General features: G+C 49.5%; 1 protein-coding gene across 5 annotated transcripts in view; it reads right to left on the bottom strand.

Moving 5' to 3' along the window:
• Nucleotides 1-6,197: 6,197 nt before the first annotated feature.
• Nucleotides 6,198-22,711, bottom strand: part of HNF1B (HNF1 homeobox B) — a 51,583-nt gene continuing 35,069 nt past the window's right edge. For 3 of the 5 annotated variants that reach the window (XM_059147487.1, XM_059147489.1, XM_059147491.1), the window contains exons 6-9: nucleotides 21,325-21,460; nucleotides 17,500-17,694; nucleotides 14,865-14,983; nucleotides 6,198-6,390 (exon numbers count right to left, since the gene is read on the bottom strand). In XM_059147487.1, coding sequence (XP_059003470.1) covers nucleotides 6,370-6,390; nucleotides 14,865-14,983; nucleotides 17,500-17,694; nucleotides 21,325-21,460 — 471 coding nt within the window. In that variant the 3' untranslated portion in view covers nucleotides 6,198-6,369. The remainder of the gene's footprint in view (nucleotides 6,391-14,864; nucleotides 14,984-17,499; nucleotides 17,695-21,324; nucleotides 21,461-22,711) is intronic. The other 2 variants (XM_059147488.1, XM_059147490.1) reach the window with 1 other exon arrangement.

Below are 22,711 nucleotides of genomic sequence, written 5' to 3' on the forward strand. Positions count from 1 at the left end.
CCTGAGCCAAAGGCAGAGGCTTTAACCCATTGAGACACCCAGGTGCCCGAGACTTGGTGTTTTGTTCACCAATTGGACCCCATCCTTCAGCACTTGACACCTATTAGGTGCTCAGTAAATGTTGGAATGAATGAATGTGTGCATGTATGTCATGGAGTTTACTAGTCAAATGTCTGGAAAATGACCCAGTGTCCACCTACCACTACCACAATCCCAAACTCCTCAAACTTCAGAGGAAGGATCAAGTCATTTTTTAAATTATTTTTAAAGATTTTATGTATTTATTTGAGAGTGAGGGAGAGAGAGAGAATCTCCAGCAGACTCCTTGCTGGGTGAGGAGCCCAACATAGGGCTCGATCCCAGGACCCTGAGATCACGACCTGAGCCAAAACTGAGTCAGACACCCAACCAACTGAGCCACCCAGACATTCCTCACAGTTATTACTTCTATAAATGGGGATAAGGGAGGAAATAGATAAAAAATGGAGGTCCTAGGTAATGTCTCAAGAGTTGGACACCCAACTGACTGAGCCACCAAGATGCCCTGAAAGTGACCCTTTTTTCCATGGTTTTCCTCCCCCATGCCTAGAAGAGCATGCAGCACATAGTAAGTACTCAATAAACATCGGTAGGATGAATGCTTGAATGTCATTTTCTTGCCCCTGGAGAGCTCCAACATCGCATCAGGGTCAGATGATAGCAGGCACAACCCCATGACCTGCTACCAAGTTGCTTCCTAAAGTGCCACTTTAAAGAATATCTGAGGTATGGGGCGCCTGGGTGGCTCAGTGGGTTAAAGCCTCTGCCTTCGGCTCGGTTCATGATCCCAGGGTCTGGGATGGAGCCCTGAATCAGGCTCTCTTGCTTAGCGAGGAGCCTTCTTCCCTCTCTCTGCCTGCCTCTCTGCCTACTTGTGATCTCTGTCTGTCAAATAAATAAATAAAATCTTAAAAAAAAATAAAAAATATCTGAGGTAGAGTCTATGGTCTGGCAACCCTGTCTCATTTTCTACAACATCAGTTGCTATTTCCTCCTTTGTTCAGCCCCCAAACCTAGCAACCGCCTTCAGCGCCTCCCTTTCTCACACTCTGCGTGCAAACCACCAGGAAATCTTAGTGCCTCCAAATCATCTCCCTTCAAGAGGACATCCACAATCAGACCACCTCTGTTCATCTCCACCACAACCCCGGCTCACCTCCACCACCACCCGGGCTCTCAGGCGGACAACAGCAGCAGCTTCTGGTATTCTGCTGTCACTCTTGGCCTCTCCCTACAACTCAGCGGCCAGAGGGATCCTCTGAAAACAGACATTCCATCTTGTCTCTGCTCCGTTCATAACAGACAGCTTTCAGCTCCCTCAGGGTAAAAGCCAGGTCCTCACGGCAACTTACAGCAGTCCCTTCAGGTGGCGACAAGGCCCTCTGTCACTTGTTGTCATGCCTCACACCTGCTCTCTTCCCTGACCCATAGTTCTGTCACTCAGCTCCAGCTCCTCTAGCCTCCCTGTTGGATCTTTCCTGGTTTTGTCATCACGCACCATTCACAGTTACTGCTTGTCTCCCCCACCACAATGAACTGCAGGAGGAGAAGGACTTTTTTTAAGTAATCTCTACGCCCCAAGCAAGGCTTGAACTCATGACACCGAGATCAAGAGTCACACGCTCCACCGACTGAGCCAGCCAGCCCCAAGGGGGGAAGGATTTTTATGTATTTGATTCATTGATGTATCTTCAGGGTTCATAACAATGGTGCTCGGCACACAAGGGTATCAGTAAATATTTCTTGGATAAATAAACGAGAGACATTATTGTGGACTAGAGGATGTTTCCAAAAGCAAAGGGATACGCGAAAGGTCTTACGGTAGCTCAGGAAATCAGGCAGGTTTTCCTTATACTGGAATTTGTCTTAAAAAAAATTAGCTTTCTCTTTTTTTTTTTTTTTTAAAGATTTTATTTATTTATTTGACAGAGAGAAATCACAAGTAGATGGAGAGGCAGGCAGAGAGAGAGAGGGAAGCAGGCTCTCCGCTGAGCAGAGAGCCCGATGCGGGACTCGATCCCAGGACTCTGAGATCATGACCTGAGCCGAAGGCAGCGGCCTAACCCACTGAGCCACCCAGGCGCCCCAGCTTTCTCTTTTTATACCTTTTCTAATTGAGACTAATTGAATATAATTGGCTTATTAAGGTTGTCTGCATAATAGGGCATAGAAGAGAAACCTGCCTTTTGGGAATGCAACAGTATTAAGAACATTAAATAGGTGAAGACTGTAAAGAAATATCTCGTTTGTGTTGTGGGATCTGTTGGCGTAAACATACACATGCAGACTGTGGGAAAACCACTTTGATGATTCCTGATGGTAAACACCCCCCACCTTTTGTTCTGCACTGCTTTCCCTTAGAATGTGTTTCCTCTCTATGAGCACAGCACTGTACACGCACCCAAGAAAAAATGGTCATTCAGGTGTGTGTGAAGTCCTGCATACCCCAAAGATTCATTTAAAAAATACGGTCATGTTATAAATCTTGGCTGACAATCTAATATTTGCCTAGTCGGAATGACCTCTGCACCATAACTGGGGGTAGGGAGAGGGGGCAAGAGAGGGAGAAGGAGGGAGAGGTAGAGGAGGGAGGGGGAGGGGAGGCAGTGGAGAGGGGGAGAGGAAGAAGGGGGAGCTGAAGTGGGAGGGGCAGGCTTTATACAATTTGCTTCAGCAGATTACAGCTTCTCATGAATATTCAGCCAATATGAATAGTGAATGAATATTCAACACCCAATTGTTTGAGGCAATTGGGGTGTGTTTGAAGTTTTATTTATTTATTTATTTATTTTTAAAAGATTTTATTTATTTATTTGAGAGAGACAGTGAGAGAGAGCACGAGCGAGGAGAATGTCAGAGGGAGAAGCAGACTCCCCAGGGAGCTGGGAGCCCGATGTGGGACTCGATCCCGGAACTCCAAGATCATGACTTTAGGCGCCCCTAAAGGTCATGGTCATGTCCTATGGCACTGCATTGGCCATCTTATGTTTGGGAGATTTCGATGGTGTAATGTGTTTGAATGAATTCCTAATTCAAAGGGGCCACATCAGCCCTGAGTTTCCTTGGGAAGGTGTCTGCTCCTGTTTTTTCCTGACCCACGCCATTCGTTGCTCTGGGCAGTCCTCCTCCAAGGCCCCCACCCACCTTTGGTCTGGGCCCCCTGGCTCTCACACTTCCTGCAAAGTCACCACATTTTACCTTCTTCTTTCCCTCAGGAGACAAAGACTCCCCCCAGTCAAGCCTTCGCCCTCTCCTCAGACCTCCCACCCGGACTCATCCTTGGTTCCCTGCTGGATTTGCCATGTACCACAGAAAGGAACAACATCAGTTTCCCAGGAATTTGGTGGTTTTCTTGACCAAGCATCAAATTTGTGATAAGAAATATCTAGAAATAGCAACAAAGCCCAGAAGCCTGCAGGAGAAGGCCCCGCGGGGTGACAGGATACTAAGGCAATGTAGCAGGCACAGACGCCTCCAAGGGCTGGGCAGGTATCCACTCATTTACTCCTCAAACAACCTTATACAGGAGGAACTATTATCATCACTCAATTTTATGCAGGAGGACAATGAGGATGAGGCTAAGAGCTGGCGTTAGAGATTCTAATCAAGGCATTCTGGCTCCAAAAGGAATATCAAAGACTTGCCCCCCCACCAGCTGGGGGCCAAGAGCTGGGATTCCCTGGGTGTCTGCATTGTGTTCTTATCCACCTGAATCTAGCAGCTAACCCCCCAGTTATCTCTGCTTCGGGTGGGGGATACTCCTCTGTTCCGCATGGAATAGGTTAAGGCAGGTCTTCATTACCGATTTTGTTCCTTGTCCATGGGTGTTAAAATGGTATCTACTTCCCCGGGGCTCACCCTAGAAAATGACAGCAGGTCATGGAAAAAAGAGGTCCATCGGTCTGTTAGTCTAGGCTCCAGGTATATGGAGAGAACGTGGAAATGTCAGTGGAATGGGATGGATGGAATGGAGGAAGAATGGGGGTTTTCAGTTGCAAGTGAATGTGCGGCTTGGAGAATTCCACATCAAGACTATGTGGTGACCCCCGTGCCCCGCTTAGAGCCAGTGGAGGAGGTCCCTGCTTTATTCAGAAGGGAGGTGCTAACCTTGCCAGCATTGTTTCCTGTGTGTCTTGGTTTCTATAGGGTTTGGTTAGAAAAATCCCCAGACATGCCCCAACCATCCATCCTTGCTCCTCTCAGCCGCCAGCTCTGCCTCCATTCTCTTAGATGAATAAGGCCTTTCTGGAGGGGGGGGGGGTCCTCAGGGTGATTGCACCAATGCAAGATCTAAATCTGTCAAATGCAGATACTTGCTGTCCCAGAAACAACATGAGTCCTGATATAGGGTTCCAGCTGAGGCTGGGGCTCGAGGCCTGTAATCTGTTCTTCAAACTCCCAGGAGCCATCTAATAGGACATCCCAGCTAGTGACAGGGGATCTTGGTCTCTCTTGGCCTGTGATGCTTGGCCTTGGCCCCCACTCCTCTCTACCCAGCCTTGAGTTTTCTCTTGACCCCTCTGGCTCCAATTACATTGTCTAGAGGAGCCAGGAACCAGAGGAAGTTGGCATTTCCCTATCTAGCCATCCCTGTCCTGGGCACCCAGCAGAGTAGGCTCTCCTTAAATCTGCACAGCTCTCTGTGAAAAGCATCTTCCCCTGCTCTGGGATTTTTAAAAACCTGTTGCTTAGGGCCTGCTCAGCAGAATTCCCTGGCCCACACCTTGCCTGGGAAATACTCAGACGAGAAGCAAGAAACCACACGCGGGTAGGGTCTACGCTGTACAAGAGGACACAGCGAAGTGGATGGATACATCCTCTTTCTTCCTGGAGTCAACACTGGATTATGATTTCACTGGGTTGGCTTTTCACTTTCTGGACTGTTTGTGCTCACTAGCGTCCTTGCCAGAGGGGGAAACCCAGGCAGGAGGCAACACTCACAGGATCCCGTTCTCCTAGTGACTAATGGTTCTACAGAAGGAAGGAAAGCCTAAGGTGAATGGTCAGGAGGTGGCGGAAAAAGTTACCCACAGGGTTTCCATTCTTCCTGCTTTTTATCAGTTCCTATGACCAAGAGTCACCAAGAGCTGGCTCTGTTCCTTCACCATGACCTTCACCTAGGACTTCACCTTCACCTATGACCAAAGTGTTGCCTCCCAGTCTGGCCAGAGCCCCGTGGAGGGGCTTGTGGAGGCTGGTTGGGGGAATCAATGCTAACCTTAGTGGTACAGCCGGCACGGAGACACTGGGACACGCAGCCACGAGCCCAGTGGAACACATGGAAAATTCCAAGGGGAGTCGAGGCCAGGGGTTCTTGGTGGAACCTTGGCAGAGGAAGCATCAGAGACAGAGATAGGAGACTCTGGGCAGTGATAAAATAAATGGTTTTAATGGGAGGCTTTCGGAGAGGGTGACGCTTTCCTGTGCTATCAAGCAGCCAGTTTTCCTGCCTTGCAGTATCTCGGTGGTGGGCTGGCAGAACCCCCGGGCCCCACCGGAAGCTAGGATATTAGTCTGAGGCCATGTTCAGCCCCTCCAGGATCCAGAGCTGTGTCTCCACAACAGGAGATTGGGAGTCAGCTGGCGGTCAGTCCCACACAAACATCCTGGTGTCTGTCCAGGCCTGAGGGAAAGGGGCAGGAGCTTTCACTTCCGACTGGGGCTATTCCTCCAAGGGGGGGTGGGGGGAGAGGGGGCCAATCACTTGGAAAATTCAACTCTGACCTTTACAAAGAGAACTAATAGACACTTCAGTATTATATACAGGGCTGGGGGCGGGCGGAGGGAGCGGAGGGGAAATTGCACTTAATTACAGTAGGTTATAGTTTACACCCATTGGAGAAATTTACTTCTTCAAAAGAAATCTCAAGATCAGCTGGGATGGGGTTGGGGGCGGTGCGGGAGGCTGCTGATATTTACAGTGTGTTTGGCTCAGTTCAATAGCACGTGTCCTCCTCATTTCAGTAACAGATTCAAGTTTTTTTTTTCGTATCGGTTTGTTCGATGAAAGAGCGCGACGTCAAGACAGCATTCTCTCTTCCTCCTCCGTGGTTTCTCGCCTCCCAGCCGTGGGCCGGATGGGAGTACCTGCCGTCTTGGGAGAGGCATGGCGACAATACTGCATAGAAGGGGAGGGAAGTTGCACTCTGGGCTGCGCCTCCCAGCGGGCTGTCCTTGTCCGAGGTGCCAGCAGGATGGCAGGTAGGCAGGGACCTCTCTAGAAGGTGCTTGTCAGGCCACTGGCCTTTTCCGTGACAGCTGCCCGGAGGGGGATGGTGTAGAAAACAGGGTCCTTGTTGCTGTGCACAAAGTTTAAGTGATGGGTGGGCATCACCAGGCTTGGAGGGGGCACTGCAGAGAAAGGAAAGAGAGCTCAGCGGTGTGTATTCAGCAGGGACGCCACTCTTTTGGCTAGTCCAGGGGAGCCGAGACCCTGTTCAGCCCGCTGCGAGCTGAGGACCCAGTGCCCGCTCGGTGCCCCAGCGTTGGTCCTGAAGCACGCTCCCTTTAGGGAAACTCCCGAGCCAGGTTTCCCGGCCACTTCGAAGGCAGCAGCAAACTGCTTGCAGACCTTGAAATAGTCATAACTCGCTGACCTTTGTCCTCAAGTCAAGCTTCTATTTCTGGGAGTGTGTGGTTGCAACAGCAGCTGGATGGGAGCTCTTGCCTCTTGTGGAAGTAAGGGTCCTCTTCCTAACACCTCTATGGGCAGGGGTCCCCTAGACCACTGATCCCCACACTTTAACGGCCCTATGAATGCTGGGGAGCCTGTGAAAAGGTGGATTCCGATTGAGTGGGCTTGAGGTGGGCCGAAGCACCCGCCATTTCTAAACAGCTCCCAGATTGGGCCAGAGCTGCCGATCTACTTAAGCACATGAGAAAATCGCCACTTGCTCAAACAACCCATCAGGGAAGGCATTTGGGAAGCTGTGAAGTGCTTTCTACAGGCTTGTTCCTATTAAGACAAGAACTCTGATGTGAGACTTCCAGGTGGGCGGGGAGGCGGGGCAGGAGACCCCAGAACGGATGGAGAAACCCACCAAGAGGAGTCATGCAGCCCCTTCCTGGGGCAGCCTCTCCTTCCAGAACCTTGGACCTCATTCATTTCGGCTGTCATGGTACATCATTCCCGTCCTTTTCTCTCCAGGAAGACCCTTCCTGCTTCCCTCTGTCTCTTCCTTCCCTTTTACTTGTTTTGGCATCTAAAGGGAAAGTCTTCTCTGTCTTTTGGCTTAATGGCTCCTTCTCTAAAGACTGTTCCTTCAAGGCACCTGGGTGGCTCAGTGGGTTGAGCCTCTGCCTTCAGCTCAGGTCATGATCTCAGGGTCCTGGGATTGAGCCCTGCATCGGGCTCTTTGCTCAGCGGGGAGCCTGCTTCCCCCTCTCTCTCTGCCTGCCTCTCTGCCTACTCGTGATCTCTCTCTCTCTGTCAAATAAATGAATAATCTTTAAGGGAAAAAAAAAAAAGACCGTTCCTTCAACACTCAGGAGCTTACATGTGCATAAATGTGCGTGTGCACACACACACACACACACACATGCACACACCCCTATTATTACTACTAAAGGCCTATTTTCACATTATTATCTCATTAACCAGTGCTCCCAGCCATACTCCTGTACAAGGTTGCCATTACGCCCATTTTACAGATTAAGAAGACAAGCTCCAAGAGCGAATCATCCACAGTTTCAGAACCAGGACAGTGTAGAGACAGATTCAAAACTGGTTCTGGGTACCCTTGGGCACGTGTTCTTTCTAGTATGCTCAGAGATGAAAAGTCTTCTCCTAGCTTCGTGTTCTTAGTCGTGGCACTCTCTCTGTGCCTCAGTTTTCTACCTGGTGAAATGGAGGCTGCTGGGGAGTCAGGTGAGCCAACACATGGGACATGCTCAGAATTAACACTGGGCTGCGCAGGGCGCCCCAGCCCGTGAGCCCTCTGTCACTGAGCTGTGCATTCATTGGAGAGGACATGTTCTGGCCCTTTTAAATTCTTGAGGCCCTGGTCAGGGTCCTCTGATACCCTTTGCCTCCTCTTCCTCCCACCACCCACCCCCACTTTTGAGTCTCTTTACTTCCCACTATCAGCCTTTTTCCAATTTTCAGATTTCAGGTGAGGAGAGAGAAAATGGCTTGTGACCTTGCAGGTTTCAATAGAAGAGCAAACAAGAAGGGCAGATAAGGAGACGCCAGCGAGATTCTATGACCTGTCATTAGGGATGGGCTTCCCAGCTATCAAATGTTTGCTCACATAATAAAATGGTGGCAGAGCCCTAAATGTTGTCAAAAGCACTAGAGTTATTTGTCCCCTTCAGAGTCTAAACACAAACAGCTGATAAGGGGTGCACTGGGGTCCCTCAGAACCAAGGCCTGGCACAGCCAGCCCCGCGGAGGCCCTGGCCAGAGGATCTCTGAGGGGACCCTCTCTCTGAAAGGGGTGGTGGTAGCTGGGGTGACAGTTAAGGACGTCCTCACTCTACAGGGGCTGATTGCCTATGGCAAGAGCTAACGTTTCCTGAGGTCCTACTGTGTGCCGGGCTCTGCGCTAAGTGGGGGCTTTACACTCAGCCTTGTACTGGATCTATATTGTACATGCATATATAAAACAAAATTCCAGGTGGAGATGAACACTCTGTAGAAAAAATACACGAGGGGAGCCTGGGTGGCTCAGTTGTTAAGCACCTGCCTTCAGCTCAGGTCATGATCCTGTGGTCCTGGGATCAAGCCCCAAATCCGGCTCCCTGCTCGGCGGGAAGCCTGCTTCTCCTTCTCCCACTCCCCCTGCTTGTGTTCCCTCTCTCACTGAGTCTCTCTCTGTCAAATAAATAAATAAAATCTTAAAAAAAAATACACATAACAGGTTAGGCTGATTTGAAGGAAAAGGGAATAATTTACACAGGGCAATCAGGAGGGGCCTCCTTGAAGTGGTGACATTTGAGCTGAATGAGATGAGGGAACAAGCATGCCAAGATGTGTATTATGGAGTGTTCAGGGCAGAAGAGACCATAAACCAGAAGCCCTGAAGTAGAATCACGTCAATCCTGGCTCAGCTGCAGCTGGCTGGAAGAAGAAGGGGGGTTGGGTCTGCAAGGGGCTGATCATACTGGGCCTAGGAAGCCTCCATTTCAGCTTGGTTGCAATGGGAAGCTACTGGAAAGCTTTGTCAGGGCAGGGGTGACATGACTGGTTTCCCCCTTTAAGAGATAATTCTGACTGCTGCGTAGTGAGCAGACCATAACTACTATCGTGGGGCAGGAGTGGGAGTGGGAAGTTGGGGGCACTGGAGGGAATCAGTGAGGGAGGGGGCTGGACTGGTGGGGAAATGAGAAGCGCTCAGATGTGGGATGCATTCTGCAGGATTCCTGCACAACTGGAACCATTTTTGGAAATGGGGAAGCCCAAGGAAGCAGTTTGAGTAGGGAGAAGTAGAGGCAAAATGAAGAGCTCCTCTTTTAGCGAGGCTTGTCATGTCAAAGATGCGGCAGATTTGCAAATGGGCACTCAAGGCAGAGGTCTGTACTGGAGACAGAACTACTGGATCCATCAGTGTGGACACCCGATCCAAAGCCAAGGGACTGGAAATCACCCAGGAGTGAACACAGTAGGGAATGAGCGCGAGCATCCTCCAACAACTCAATGTTGGGGAGACAAGCTGCCAGCTATGGAAATGACGAGTGCCATGGTGGGGAGGACCAGGAACGGTCATTGTCCTAAAATCCAAGTGACAAAAGGCAGGCGTGATCAGCTATGTCAGAGGCAGAGATGGAAAGTTACCCATTGGTTTGACAACATGGCTGTACTAGTGAGCTGGACAGGAGATGCTCCAATGTCATGTGAGGACCAATGACTGTCAGGAATAGCCTCAAGACAGAACTGGGGCTGAGCAGGTAGAAACAGTGGACACAGATAACTCACTGCTCTTCTTATGAGATTAGATTCATTATGGTTCTATTAATTAAAAGTAATGATGGGGCACATGGGTGGCTCAGTCAGTTAAGCGTTGGACTCCTGATTCTGGCTCAGGTCATGAACTCAGGCTCATGAGATCAAGCCCCATGTGAGGCTCTGCGCTAGGTATGGAGCCTGCTTAAACTTCACTCTCCCTCTCCCACTGGCCTTCCCCTGCCTTTCTCTCCCTTTCAAATAAATAAATGTATGTATGTATGTATGTATGTATGTATGTATGTAATGATTATGCTTCCAGTTTTACTGATGAGAGGAACTGAGGCCTAGAGAGACTGTAGGTAACTTGCCCAGAATCTCACACGAGAAAAGTCTGTGCTCCTCAACACAAGGAAGATGACTTCCTTCTACCTTCTGAGTATGGCCACTGGAAAATAAATACCTTTTGCCATTTATAGTCTTCCTTCCAAAGCTTGAGAGACACTCAGGGTTACCAGCGAGGGAAGGTCAAGTTTGCCCCAGCCGCCACGGGTGTGGGGTTTTGAGCCAAGCACTGAGCTAGGTATCTTACAAGACACACCGTGTTTAGTCTTTTTAATGAGCCCATGGAAGAGGAACCATCATTTTCGTACTACAGGCGAGGAACCTGACGCTCAGAGAGGCTAGGACTTTTCCCTGAGGTCACACAGGTAGAAAGTGGTAGCATCTCAGGAATGCCAAGCTGGTGCTCTGAATCATCACACAGTTCCTGCCTGACCACCACTGGAGGAGGCTGGAACGTGGGAAGCTGCCCAGGATTTACAAGAGGCTGTCTGCCTCCTCCTTAGCAGCCCCCTGACCTACCCGTGCCAGCTGGAGGGGGGAGGGGAAGGGGTCTTCTCCTGACCTCTCTGTAAACTGGGAAGTGGAGCAGTGGGTATAGAGGCTGCGGAAACAGGACTTGGCAGGCAGCCAGTCCACACTTGTTCTAACCCATGTCAGTGCTTGCTGCGGTCCTGTTCCAGACTGGCAGGGCCCTGTCTTACAGGAGCTTGGGCACAGCTCCACTCAGATGGTAGCTCGCCAGTATGCAGGGTTGAGAAGGAGGGGGAGGCACACAGAGCTACAGGAGCTGCAGATGAGAGCAACCCAGCCCAGAGGTTCCTGAAATGTGATCCACATGGCCCCAGGGCATGTCTGTCCTGACGATGAAAACACTGTGACCAGATCAGATACAAGTTCAAATCCTCACTGGAGCCTGATGCCTGCATAAACCTGGGTCACTTTTCTGAGTGTTGAAAAAGGCGCCTGTGTGGCTCAGTGGGTTAAAGCCTCTGCCTTCGGCTCAGGTCATGATCTCAGGGTTCTGGGATCTAGCCCCGCATCATCAGGGCCAGGGGTGGGGGGGTAAGGGTGGGGGGGGACTCTGCTCAGTGGGGAGCCTGCCTCCCCCTCTCTCTCTGCCTGCCCCTCTGCCTACTTGTGATCTCTGTCAAATTAAAAAAAAAAAAAACCTTAAAAAAAAAAAAAAAGAAAAAGGGATAGGAGAAGATGAGTGTGGTGGAATGGATTTGGAGAGAGAAGACCAAAGTCTGGGAGTCCAGCTCCAGATTTATCATCTGTGTGAGTTTGGCCAGATCCCTCCCCACCTCTGAGCCGCAGTGTTTTGCTCTGCAGGTTGGGTGTAAAAAATATCTACCTTGCAGAATGGGTCGGAGGTTTAGCTGGGAAGAGATAAGAATGATGAAGCACTTGTTGCTATGCAAATGAGAGGCACTCAAAAAATGCTAGCTCTGAATTCATTCATTCATTCACTCCTCCATTTATATTTTCTGAACATCTACTATAGTCCAGGCATTTGGCTAAGCACAAAGGGCTCTGGTGCTTTGAGAGGTCCTTTCACGATCTGCTTTTTTCCTGGGAGTCTGGGAGTCCAGGGATGAGAGCACATCTATGAGTCAGCATAAAAATGGGAAGCATGTAGACCAAGCAATGAGTCAAATTTTGAAGGAGTCGATAGAAGGCATCTCCTAAAGGATCACAGATGGAAAGCAGCAAGAGGGAAGGACTTAGCACGTGGAGTACTTGACCATGTACCAGCCATTCTTCTAGGCATGTGAATATCCTGTGAGACAGGGTTAGGATTTTCCCCATGAGAGATGCAGAAATGGTCCTGCAGGATGAATTAACTGCCCAAGGTCCTGTGGCGGGGCAGGGAAGGGACTGGGGTGAATGCAAGTCTGCTGGCTTTTCCCAGCATTCTGTGATGCCTCTCAAGAAGGGCTACCCAGGATGCGTCCCTTGGCCTGGAGCATCTGTGCACCCTAATGGCCCCATTTCATGCACACAGCAGTCTACGAAAGATTTGAAGTCTGGCCTTGTGATTTTTAGCTATTGAACCCAGCCGTTCCCCTAAAATATGGGACCAAGGAATCCTCCTGTCCTTACACCCTGCCCAGTTCCCAGCAACGTTCTTGAAACTTGTTTTGTTAAATAATACTTTAGGACAAGGAAAAAGCAAGATTGTACCACATCTCTTTCAGCATTCATTCTGATCCTTTGCCTGGGGAACAGATTTGGTACAAAATTTTCTTTACCTTGGTTCTTTCTGTCTGACTGTACCTTTACCCTCACTTCCCCATCCCCCTTCTCCTTCAGTTTGGAAGAAGAAAGTTGACTGACTGGGATACCTACGGGGGCTGAATTTCATGCTTGTTTCTGACTGTTAAGACTGCGATAGCAGGGGCGCCTGGGTGGCTCAGTGGGTTAAAGCCTCTGCCTTCGGCTCGGGTCATGATCCCAGGGTCCTGGGATCGAGCCCCACATCGGGCTCTCTGCTCAGCGGGGAGCCCGCTTCCTCTTCTCTCTCTGCCTGCCTCTCGGCCTACTTATGATCTCTGTCAAATAAATAAAATCTTTAAAAAAAAAAAAAAGACTGCAATAGCAGCAAAGGCTTGGGTGTTTTTGAGACGGAGATCGCAAGGCCAGTCTTGCTTAAATGGAAGGAGTCCAAGATTTAGAGTCAAAGCCCAGAGTCTGAAGGTCCAGCTCTAGAACTGACCAGCTGTGAGACCTTGGGCAGGTCACTCTGCCTCTCTGAGCCTCAGTTCATTCCTTTGTACCAGGGAAGTTGCAACAGAAAGATGATGATATGTTCACGAGAAGTATAAACCTACAGGGCTCTGTGCATAGTTTGATCCTACATGTGAACAACCTTCTCATCACCCCAGAGATGAGGCTACCGCCAGACTCCTGAACCACCCAGGGACTGGGACAGCTTCCTGGTGGTTCTGGAGGGCTGTTCGTGCAGCTTCAAGGTCGGCTGGCCACTCTGTCCAGCGGAGGGGAGAAGCCATTTGCCGGCCAGTGCCGCGTCTCAGAGAGCGTCTCAGAGAATTTTGATTAAGAGACCATTTCCTGAATTCAGAGGGCTTGTTTCAACAAGCAAGCATCAAAGTCAACTTGGGAAAGACAGGAATAATTAATCAGAGCCCTGTCTAGGGCTGACCAAGTGGCAGATGGATTGATAAACCTTTCAAAGGGGGAAGGTATTCCCAAGCAGGGCTGCTGCGCATGGCTGGTTCCCTGATTGAGATTTGTGAGCACAGATAAATGTTTTCCCTGCTCACTACAAAGAGTGGGAAATCGCACGGGAGTCGAAGGGCAGGGCCACGGGGGGTGTCCTTTCATCTTCCATTGGGTGAGAGAAGAGTGGCAGAGCCAGTCCCACACACCTCCTCCCTCTCCCAACTCCAGAGCCCAGCTGCCTAGGCCATGTGTGGACCCTAAATCCACACGATCTCATCGAATCCCTAGGACAAGTCCATGTTATGACTCTCCTTTTAAAGATGAAGAAATGAGGGCTCAGAGAGGTCAAGGTGGGCAAACCCAGGAACAGAACCCACCTGCTCTACCATACTGTGGGACCAAGAGGAGATGTGGGCAAAGGGAAGAGCAGAGAACCTGAGCCCATGAAAGCACATACTTGGCAGCACATGGCATTGGAGGAGGTTTGAGTCCCAGGACTCAGAAAATAGACCATCAACAAGACCAAACCCTGCTGAGCGCCTCTGACATGAAGTTCAAGGCTGTCACCTACTTATCTAGTAATCAATAGAGGCCAAACAGTTCCCACGCTGCAGAGACCCCAGCTCCTAAAAGGTCCTATTGTATTAATCTGGAACTGTCGTGTGTGTTCAGACACCCTGTCCTGTTTCCTTACTCTCCGTGTCCCATGGCAGGGACAAGCCGTAGGGATGAGCCCTGTCTTTGGTTGGGTTTACTGCTCCATTGGCTCTCCCTGGAGGTGGGAACCAGCCACCCACTGAAAGAGTGACGAAGCCTCTGGATTCCCCACTTTTAGTGCACTGCGAAGTAAATTCTAAATTTCTTGATAAAACACCAAGTAAACACAGGCCCCTGGAAGGCCCGACTGTGCACTTGGGAATCTCCATGGGTTGGGAGAGTTGGGTTACTCTCTGGAATTTGCAGTGTTTCGGGTCCAGCCTGGGTCCTGGATGGGGTAATTGGTCTTAATACTCTTTTTTTCCATTGATTAATTTGTGGAAAAGCCTCAGGCATCCCTTTTGCAAAGCAAGAAATGCTCTAGAGGGCGTGACTGTCTTGAGTTGCCCTTGGAAACACCTTTTCCATGGATCACCGATCAATCCATGGGAAATACTCAGTCTCAATACTTAAAGGCTCTGTGTAATCCAGTCTTCAGCGGATTATCAAGCCCTGGTCATTTAGTGTTCTTGCTGGGGAAGCTGATGGAGCAAAAAGTCCTGTTAGCAGGTGGCCCATCTTCTTTGCCTCTGACCTCAGGGACTCCTTTAGCAAGTAACCAGGAGCCTGGGAAGGACCAGGCTCAGGCCCCACGTGCCACCCTCTCTGCACATCACTAGCCTGGGTCGCGGCCCCCACCACACTTCCTTTGAGCACTTACCTGTTTACTGGAGGACATGTTGGTAAGCGTACTGATGCTGCTCGTATCCGTGACCACCATCGCAGACGGAAACCGGGAGGTGTGGGAATACTGGGGGGGTTCCTGCTTGTGAGTGTACACTGGAGAAACAGAGGGAAGACAAAGTCAAGACCACTTTGGTATGACCACACAGGTATGTACACAGCTACAGACCTACAGACCCCGCCCCCATCCCACACCATAAGCTCTTATGTCCTGAGGCAGAGAAGAGGGGGCAGGTGCTGGTGATGTTTCAGAAGGCAGCCTGATGTGGTCAAAAGAATGGCCATGTGTTTCAATTCTGGCTCCTCACTTAAGTCATGTCACCTCAATTTCCTCATCTGTAAAATGGGAATGATAGCTGTTGTAGACTGGAAAACATCACATGGAAAGTACTTTGTATCCAAGACACAAACAGTTTTGCCCAGCGTCTTGTTGATGGTAGTGGATGGCACTTCTGTTCTCCTGACTTTTCAGTTAAATGTTAGATGCTTAACATCAACAAATGGGCCTTAGGCATATGTGGTGCATCAGAGATTGTAAGTCAGAAAAAGTTCTAAGTAGCCAGCAAACATAAACGAGTTGGCCAGCACAAGCTTATCCTATCTGCCATGACTCAAGAGCCAGGTCTTATGCAAAGCAATTACAAATTGATTAATAATTATAATTAGTCATGGGTATAATTCATTGTATAATTCTGGGTCGTTCCAATTTGCGCTAAAATGACATCATAGGTCATATTATGATGTCACAGGAAGATGAAGGACGACAGACAAGGGGAGGCTAGATCAAATAAAAGCTTTAGGAGCAGGTGACTCATTTTTCAGTTTTTCCAGTACTTGTTTCACCAAGTCTAGAACTTTTTGACTCATGCGATTTATCCATTAGATTCATATAAATTCCAAGTCACATGACCAGCTAACAGAAGCATGGGGCTGTTTGGCCGTGAGGGAGGGAGCAGACTATTCTATCCACCACAGCATCTTCTAGAGGGTGACGGGGTAAAGGTCACTGCCTGCCACTCCAGCCGGTCCTTCCTGTGGAGGGAGGCTGACTGCTGCCTGGTCCTGGGGCCCCCAACTAGGCCTCTGCAGTTCATAGGTACTAGGGACCACTCTCTGACAGTCCCACCTGGGCCTGGCAAGGGGCAGCGACAAGCCTGGGCATATTATCAGGTCCCGAACAGAAAGGAAAGTGGGTATGTGCGGTCCCAGACTCTGCTACAGGTTATGGCAGATTTTTCCAGAAGCCACATAAAAAAAATGTGATTGGAATGTGAGATGGTGCTTGGAAACCAGCTCTGCAGGCCTGAGGAGGGGAGAGTGCCCCGAGGATAGAAGAAGGGTGAGCTGTGCAGCCAGGGGAGAAACAAAAACCCTCTTCCCCATTCCTGCCTCCTATTAAAAAGTCCCTTAATAAATCATCACCTGCATTTCTGTAACTCTTGTGTTTACCAGATACAGTTCATACCTAGTCTTATTTCATCTCCATAATCACTCTCCATTATTTATCTTGTCTCCATAACCTCTCTACATTCCATTTTATGGATGAGGAAATTGAGGCTCAGAATGGCTAAGAAACTCTACCAATGGCTACACAGCTGGTAAGCCTCAGAGGCAGGATTTAAATCTTATGTTTGTCTGACTCCAAGATGATCACTCTATTCCAGAGACTTCTCGGGTGTTCCTCTGGGACCCTGCCAAACTTATAGGCCAGGGGCTGTATCCTGATCTGGCCAGAGGGCTGGCTGTGGGCCTGGGGCTCAGGACAGAGGGCAGGGATACAGTGGCTGGAGTGGGTGGGAACTAACTGGTTGAAAGACAGGACATGAGAAATAGTCTGGGAGTGGGGGGGCGGGTAACGGCAGAAGCACCACTATTCTTTTTTTTTAAGATTTTATTTATTTGACAGACAGAGATCACAAGCAGGCAGAGAGCCCGGCAGAGAGAAGGGAGGAAGCAGTCTCCCCGCTGAGCAGAGAGCCCCATGCGGGGCTCGATCCTAGGACCCCGGGACCAAGACCTAAGCTGAAGGCAGAGGCCTTAACCCACTGAGCCACCCAGGCGCCCCAGCACTACTATTCTTTATCCAAGATTGCAAGGAGGTGGTATTGTCCATCTATGTCCGTGGTTCTCGATTAGAGATGTCTGAGGTGTGTCAACGGGAGAGCATGGGGATTCTAGAAGATTCTTCAGTTTCAGAGAACACAAACTGCATGCCTACTCTTGTCATTTGGTAATGACTACCTGGAATTTTAGATTGAGAGGGCTAAGCTGAGGCTCATGGGGAAAAGGGTCTGTGGTTGCCTAGCAAGATCGTCCATGGGTGCCAACCCTGCTCTCTATCTCTAGCTCCCCTTTACACGTAGGCTCAACTGTCCTCTTCAAACCTCCCCCAGGAGTCATGGAGGTAGAGAGTAGGTCTAGAAAAGGCACAGACCACACAAGGGTTATGTTGAGGAATTGTCTGGGTTGATAACAGGTAGGGAAAAGTGACCAAATCAATTCACTTCCAAGCAAGTACAGATCCAGAGAGGACAGAGGTGGGCTGCGTAGGGCCCTTGGTGGTGCCCGCCCCACTCCCTCATCTCCCCTGCCACTCCGCCCCATGTCCTTACTGTGGGAATTCTGCAGCTGCGTGACGGCCGCCATGAAGGGCTGTTGGGTCATGTGGCTGCCGGGGCTCTGCTGCATGAGGGGCTGCTGGTGAGGGCTGTGCAGTTGCTGGGAGAACTGGACAGGCTGCAGGGCCGCCAGACTGCCGGCCACACTGTTGATGACAGGGACGCTCTGTGCTTGGGAGGTGTTGAGGCCTGTGGGAGCAAGAGGGAAAGATCAGAGGTGGCTTCAGGGACGCGGAGAGGCGAATGCCCCGGCATGGTCACCGACAGAGTCCTGCCATGCGCCCGGCACGGCTGGGCCTTGAGTGAGAGATTGCCTGGGAAATGGTTTTATAGATCCATTCTGCAGACAAAGAAACTAAGGCTTGGAGAGACTGACTTGCTCCCTCACATTCCAGTGAGCTGTGTGTGGATGGAATTGGGCTTACACAGATTTGAGGCCTGAGAGTCATCCTCCCTAACTTGGCTCTCTTGAGGTTGCCAGGACCCTGGGAAGGCGGCCTCTCACTGGCCTGCTCCCTCCAGACCTGACTCTTGAGAGAGGCCTACCTGGGTGCCCTGAGCTCAGGCAGCTTAGTGCAGCCACTCAAAGGCACATGTTACTACCCAGACTTGTCTGCCCAGCAGAGGGCAGGAGTGTTCAGGAACTCACATTTTGATTAAAAAAACCAACCAAAACCGAAAAACCACCACCACCACCACCAACAACCTGCACTGTCCTAGGAATACGAAGCCAGAAGACCATCATTTAGCGAACCGGTGCAAAGACCCCGGCAGAGGTCAGATGCTCCTTCTCTTGACTGTAGCAGAGAGGGGGGAAATACCAGACCTCAGCCCATCTATGAAGTGGACGGATTTTATCTGGCGGCACAGAGCTTATGGCTTCAAAAGGTCCAGGTAGTGGGAAGAGGAAGTTGTAAGTTAAAGGCTGGCCGTTTATAGGGTCTCTTGCCATCTTTCTGCTCTGGAGGGGTCAGGCCTCTGTGGTCCTGTTCTGTGTCTATATCCTCTTCAGAACCGGGGCCAGCGCTGCAGAGACTGGGTCCCTGGTCCACACCCAAGCCCCACCCCCACTCCATGTACTCCCTGGGCGGGAATCTGGAGCAGACAGCCAAGCCAGGGTGGGAGTGGGGATGAGAGGATCGGGGCAAGATACCCCAACCTCTTTCCCGGGGCTGCCAATGTTCCTTTGAGCTCGCTTTCTGTGAAACGGAGGGCAGGATGGGATGAAGAAGAAAATCCAGAACAAAGGTCTCTTTCAGGCAAGCGTGGAAGCGACACCTAGAGGGCCTTTCCTGAAATGGAGAAGGTTCTAGAAGCGGGTGTGTGGGAAGTCCTCTGTGGAGATAGCAAGAAGACCTCAGCTGGTGCTTACTCAGGGCTTTAGCTGATACTGTTATCAGAAACCTAAAAGGCGAGGACCCCTGAGCAGAAGTGAAGGGAGAATAAGCCCCCTCCTGGGTCTTCTGGGGAGGGGAGCTGGGGCCGGGTCCTCTGATCCCATACAGACTAGCACTATCTCCCATTCCCTAGAGGCTCAGGTACCCAAGCCCCAGTCTCACCTGATATCCTAATAGATCCTGATTCCCTCTCCTACCTTCCCCTGGGGTCTCCTGGGAGGCCCCACGGACTTCTACCCTCCCAGGCTTATTACTGCTGCTCTTTTGGGAAATCTCTGCCCAGAAGAGCCAATTTCCCTGATGGGAGTGGATGACATTTGAGGGCACGGTTCTAAAACCTGCCTGTGCTTTAGAATCATCTGGGGGAGCTCTTTAAGAAATATACATTCCTCTGCCTCACCCAGGACTTCATGAGTCAGAGCCTTCAGAGGTGAGGCCCAGGAATCTTATTTTCAACACAGTCTGTGATCCTGCTGTGTGCCTCAATTCCAGGATCGAGAGCCACTGATGTCATTCTAGCTCCCACGGAGTGTGACTCTTGGCCTTTTCACCTGTTTTCTGGGCACTGGTTCCTGCCTGAGAAGCATGTTGTCCATCCAGTGGATGAATAGAGAATGAGGGGTTGGCAATGCCAACCAAGTACTTTGTTACCACTTCTGCCTGGGGCAGGACCCTCAGACTCAATGGGACAAGAGCTAGCCACAGAAGGACACCTGCAAGCAAGTCTTTGGCCTGTCACTCCACTGGCTAGGACCACGAGTTTCAGCCACGTTTTCTGGGGTCCTCGCCATTCTTCATACCCCCCACCAAGTCCAAGCACACACCTGCACATGCACCATGAACACACTTCTAAGGCCAATGTATTCTCTGCAGATTAAGGATACAGCAAGGTGGCAGAGAAGTCTGGGTGGAAGAAATCAGGAGGAACAAAGCTGAAAAAATATGGAATAGCTTCCGGGAAAATTTTAGTTCAGAGAGTGCCTGAGAAAATATTAAGGATTGTGTGTCAGCCGAAGCTTGATGTGCGAGGAAACAAGGTAAAGTGGAATGGTTTGTGTATCTTTTCGGTTGTGGAAATAAAGAGGTGATAAAAAGAGCTTAGACATGGGTCTTTTAACCAAATCTTCTAGAAGGCAAGCAAGCTGGTTTTAGGTATCCTAGCTCACTCTCAACTCCTGCTGTTAGTATGGTTACCACATTTCTATGAAAAGGCAGTGAGTTTAAAAATTTTTTATTTTGTCAGTCCTCTAATAGCTTCTCTAGTCCCATTTCTCTCTGCAAAAACAAAAAACAAAAACAAAACAACTGCATTTGCTATTTCAATTCCTGAGCAGCTGAGGACATGCTCAGTAAAGCTGCATACCTGCTGTAGGTCTAGCCCAGTTCTACCTTCCAACAGCACATGAGCCACTCTCTGCAGAAGTGATCTGAGTAGCCACCTTGGCTAGAGCTGACTTAGAGAGGAGAGAGAGAGAGGAGGAAAAGGCAGGAACAAAGTAAAGAAGTGCAGGCACTCGATACAGGGAAGCCACAAGGACAAGGGGGTGATATCAGCAGAGAGAAGGAGAGCAATGCACCATTCGATCTCTCCCGAGACTTCTCGGGAAGACTTCCCAGGGTCAGGGTGATGACTTGGCCCGTGCTGCCATGATGGAAGACGGAAACAAACTGACTACTCATCAGCATTAGAATTCTGAGAGCAGCATGCGACCCTCCTCAGCATTTCCTGATCTGGCCCATCCCTGAGGGGCTAGAGGTTCCTTGTAGAACAAGAGCCTCCTAGAGCTGGAAGGACCCGATCCATGCCCCATCTTCCGGTATGTTTCTCCTTGAAGGATCAGAGATGCTCCTACAGTTTCCCTTGGGAGTTTTCACTGTATTTTCACCACTGGCCAAAGAGCTGTCCCATGACCACACCAAATTCCCTGTTTAGAAGGAAGCCCATCATTGCTCCATCTTTGCCGGCAAAAAGAAACATCAACATCACTTCCTGGAACATCTACCACATCCTTACAAGTAGAAATGAACACGAGACAAAAGTACAAGCTCTAATATTACATACTCACACTTTGCAGATTTACAAGCATGTCTCTATGCACTGTTACTGGATCACCTCAGCAACCCATTTTACAGATGAGGAAACTGAGCCTCATTAAGGTTAATGATTTGCCCCAGGATGCACGGCTGGTTAGCCGTGACCCAGATTCAGTGTGACTCCATTGTTCCTCTTTCTTTAGGTTAAACAGTCCAAATATTGTTGAGGAGAGAGATAAGGAACTAAACATAAGCAGAATCAAAATCGACAAGCAGTGGGTGAGTTTGAAGGGAGCTTTTTATAAACCTTTTTTAAAAATAAGATTGATTTACTTCCCACCCTTCTTCTCCCTTCCCCCTAGGTTTTGTGACCAAGAACGGAGCTTACTTTGTGCAATGGCCATGACTCCAGAGAGGGGGGTCATGATGAGGTTCTGAGATTGCTGGGGATTATGGTGGGACAGGCTGTGGATATTCGTCAAGGTGCTGACAGGGGGCAAACCACCTCCGGAGACGGAGATCTGCTAGAGAGAAGAAACAAAAGCAAGGTGAGTGGGACCGGGACTGCAAAGACCAGTATCCAAAATGACATGGCTCAGTAAGTCCTCGGGACAGCTAATTCACCCACTCATTCATTCATTCATTCATTCATTTGTTCACCCACACTCTCATTCATTCACCCACACTCTCATTCATCACTCATTCATTCACTCATTCACTTACTCACACACTTTCATTCATTCACTCACACACATTCACTCACTCACTTACTCACTCTTTCATTCATTCACTCACACACATTCATTCACTCACTCATTCACTTACTCACACACTCTTTCATTCATTCACTCACTCATACACACTCATTCATTAATTCATTCATTCAACAATTACGTAGCATCCACTGAGGCGCAGGCACAATTTTAGGTGCTAAAGACCAAAAAGCAAAACACACAACCTGACCCTTATGGTGCTTCTGTCTGTTGACTACTTTGAGTTACCTGCCTGCCTTAGGGATTCTTCTGCTCCCGGGTATTGTGGGACTGTGGCTTGCTCAATTTGGAAGTATCCTCTGTTTTGCTCCATGCCGTCTCTCTTACTGGTGCTAAAGACATGTGATTGCTGAAAGTGATGACTGAAATCTGCCCGAGTGAGAGTGGATTAAGGACTAGGCAGAAGGAAAGCTCTCACCATTACAGACTCCACTAAGTACCACTCATATGTTAACAGACAAACTTCACTGTGGTTCCGTGAGGCAGAAACTTCATGGTAGATCTGTATCAGGTAGATATGGTATCAGGTAGATATATCACTGTTTCACAGAGGAGATACGTAGGTTGCCTAAGATCTAATAACCCAGCAAGTAAGTGGTATTCAAACCCAGGTCTGCCTGACTCTGGAAGTCAAGTCCTTACCTTTTACAGAGGATCTCTCCTTACCCCGCTCCTGCCATTACTACTAAGGGTTGGGGGAGATCAGCCATCATTGTGCTTCTCTACCTTTTCTGAATCTCCACTATCTATGAACAATTTTCATTTTTTTGGTCAAGGAGCTGCTATCTTAATGACAAAGCTACTAAATGATAAGCCCTGGGCCCCAGGGGCCCCCATTCTGTGGCAGCATTATATTTTAATGACAGATGAGCAAGAGACAGCTACTAATTTTAATATGTTTACTACGCACATGGCCACTTTGCAACCTTTCACTGGGGATCAAATACTTTTATTTATTCCTTATAGTGTCTTTTCCTTATTGATTTTCCTCACTTTTCCAAG

The sequence above is a fragment of the Mustela lutreola genome, chromosome 15 (assembly GCF_030435805.1).
Source record: "Mustela lutreola isolate mMusLut2 chromosome 15, mMusLut2.pri, whole genome shotgun sequence".
In the NCBI taxonomy this organism is placed as follows: domain Eukaryota; kingdom Metazoa; phylum Chordata; class Mammalia; order Carnivora; family Mustelidae; genus Mustela; species Mustela lutreola.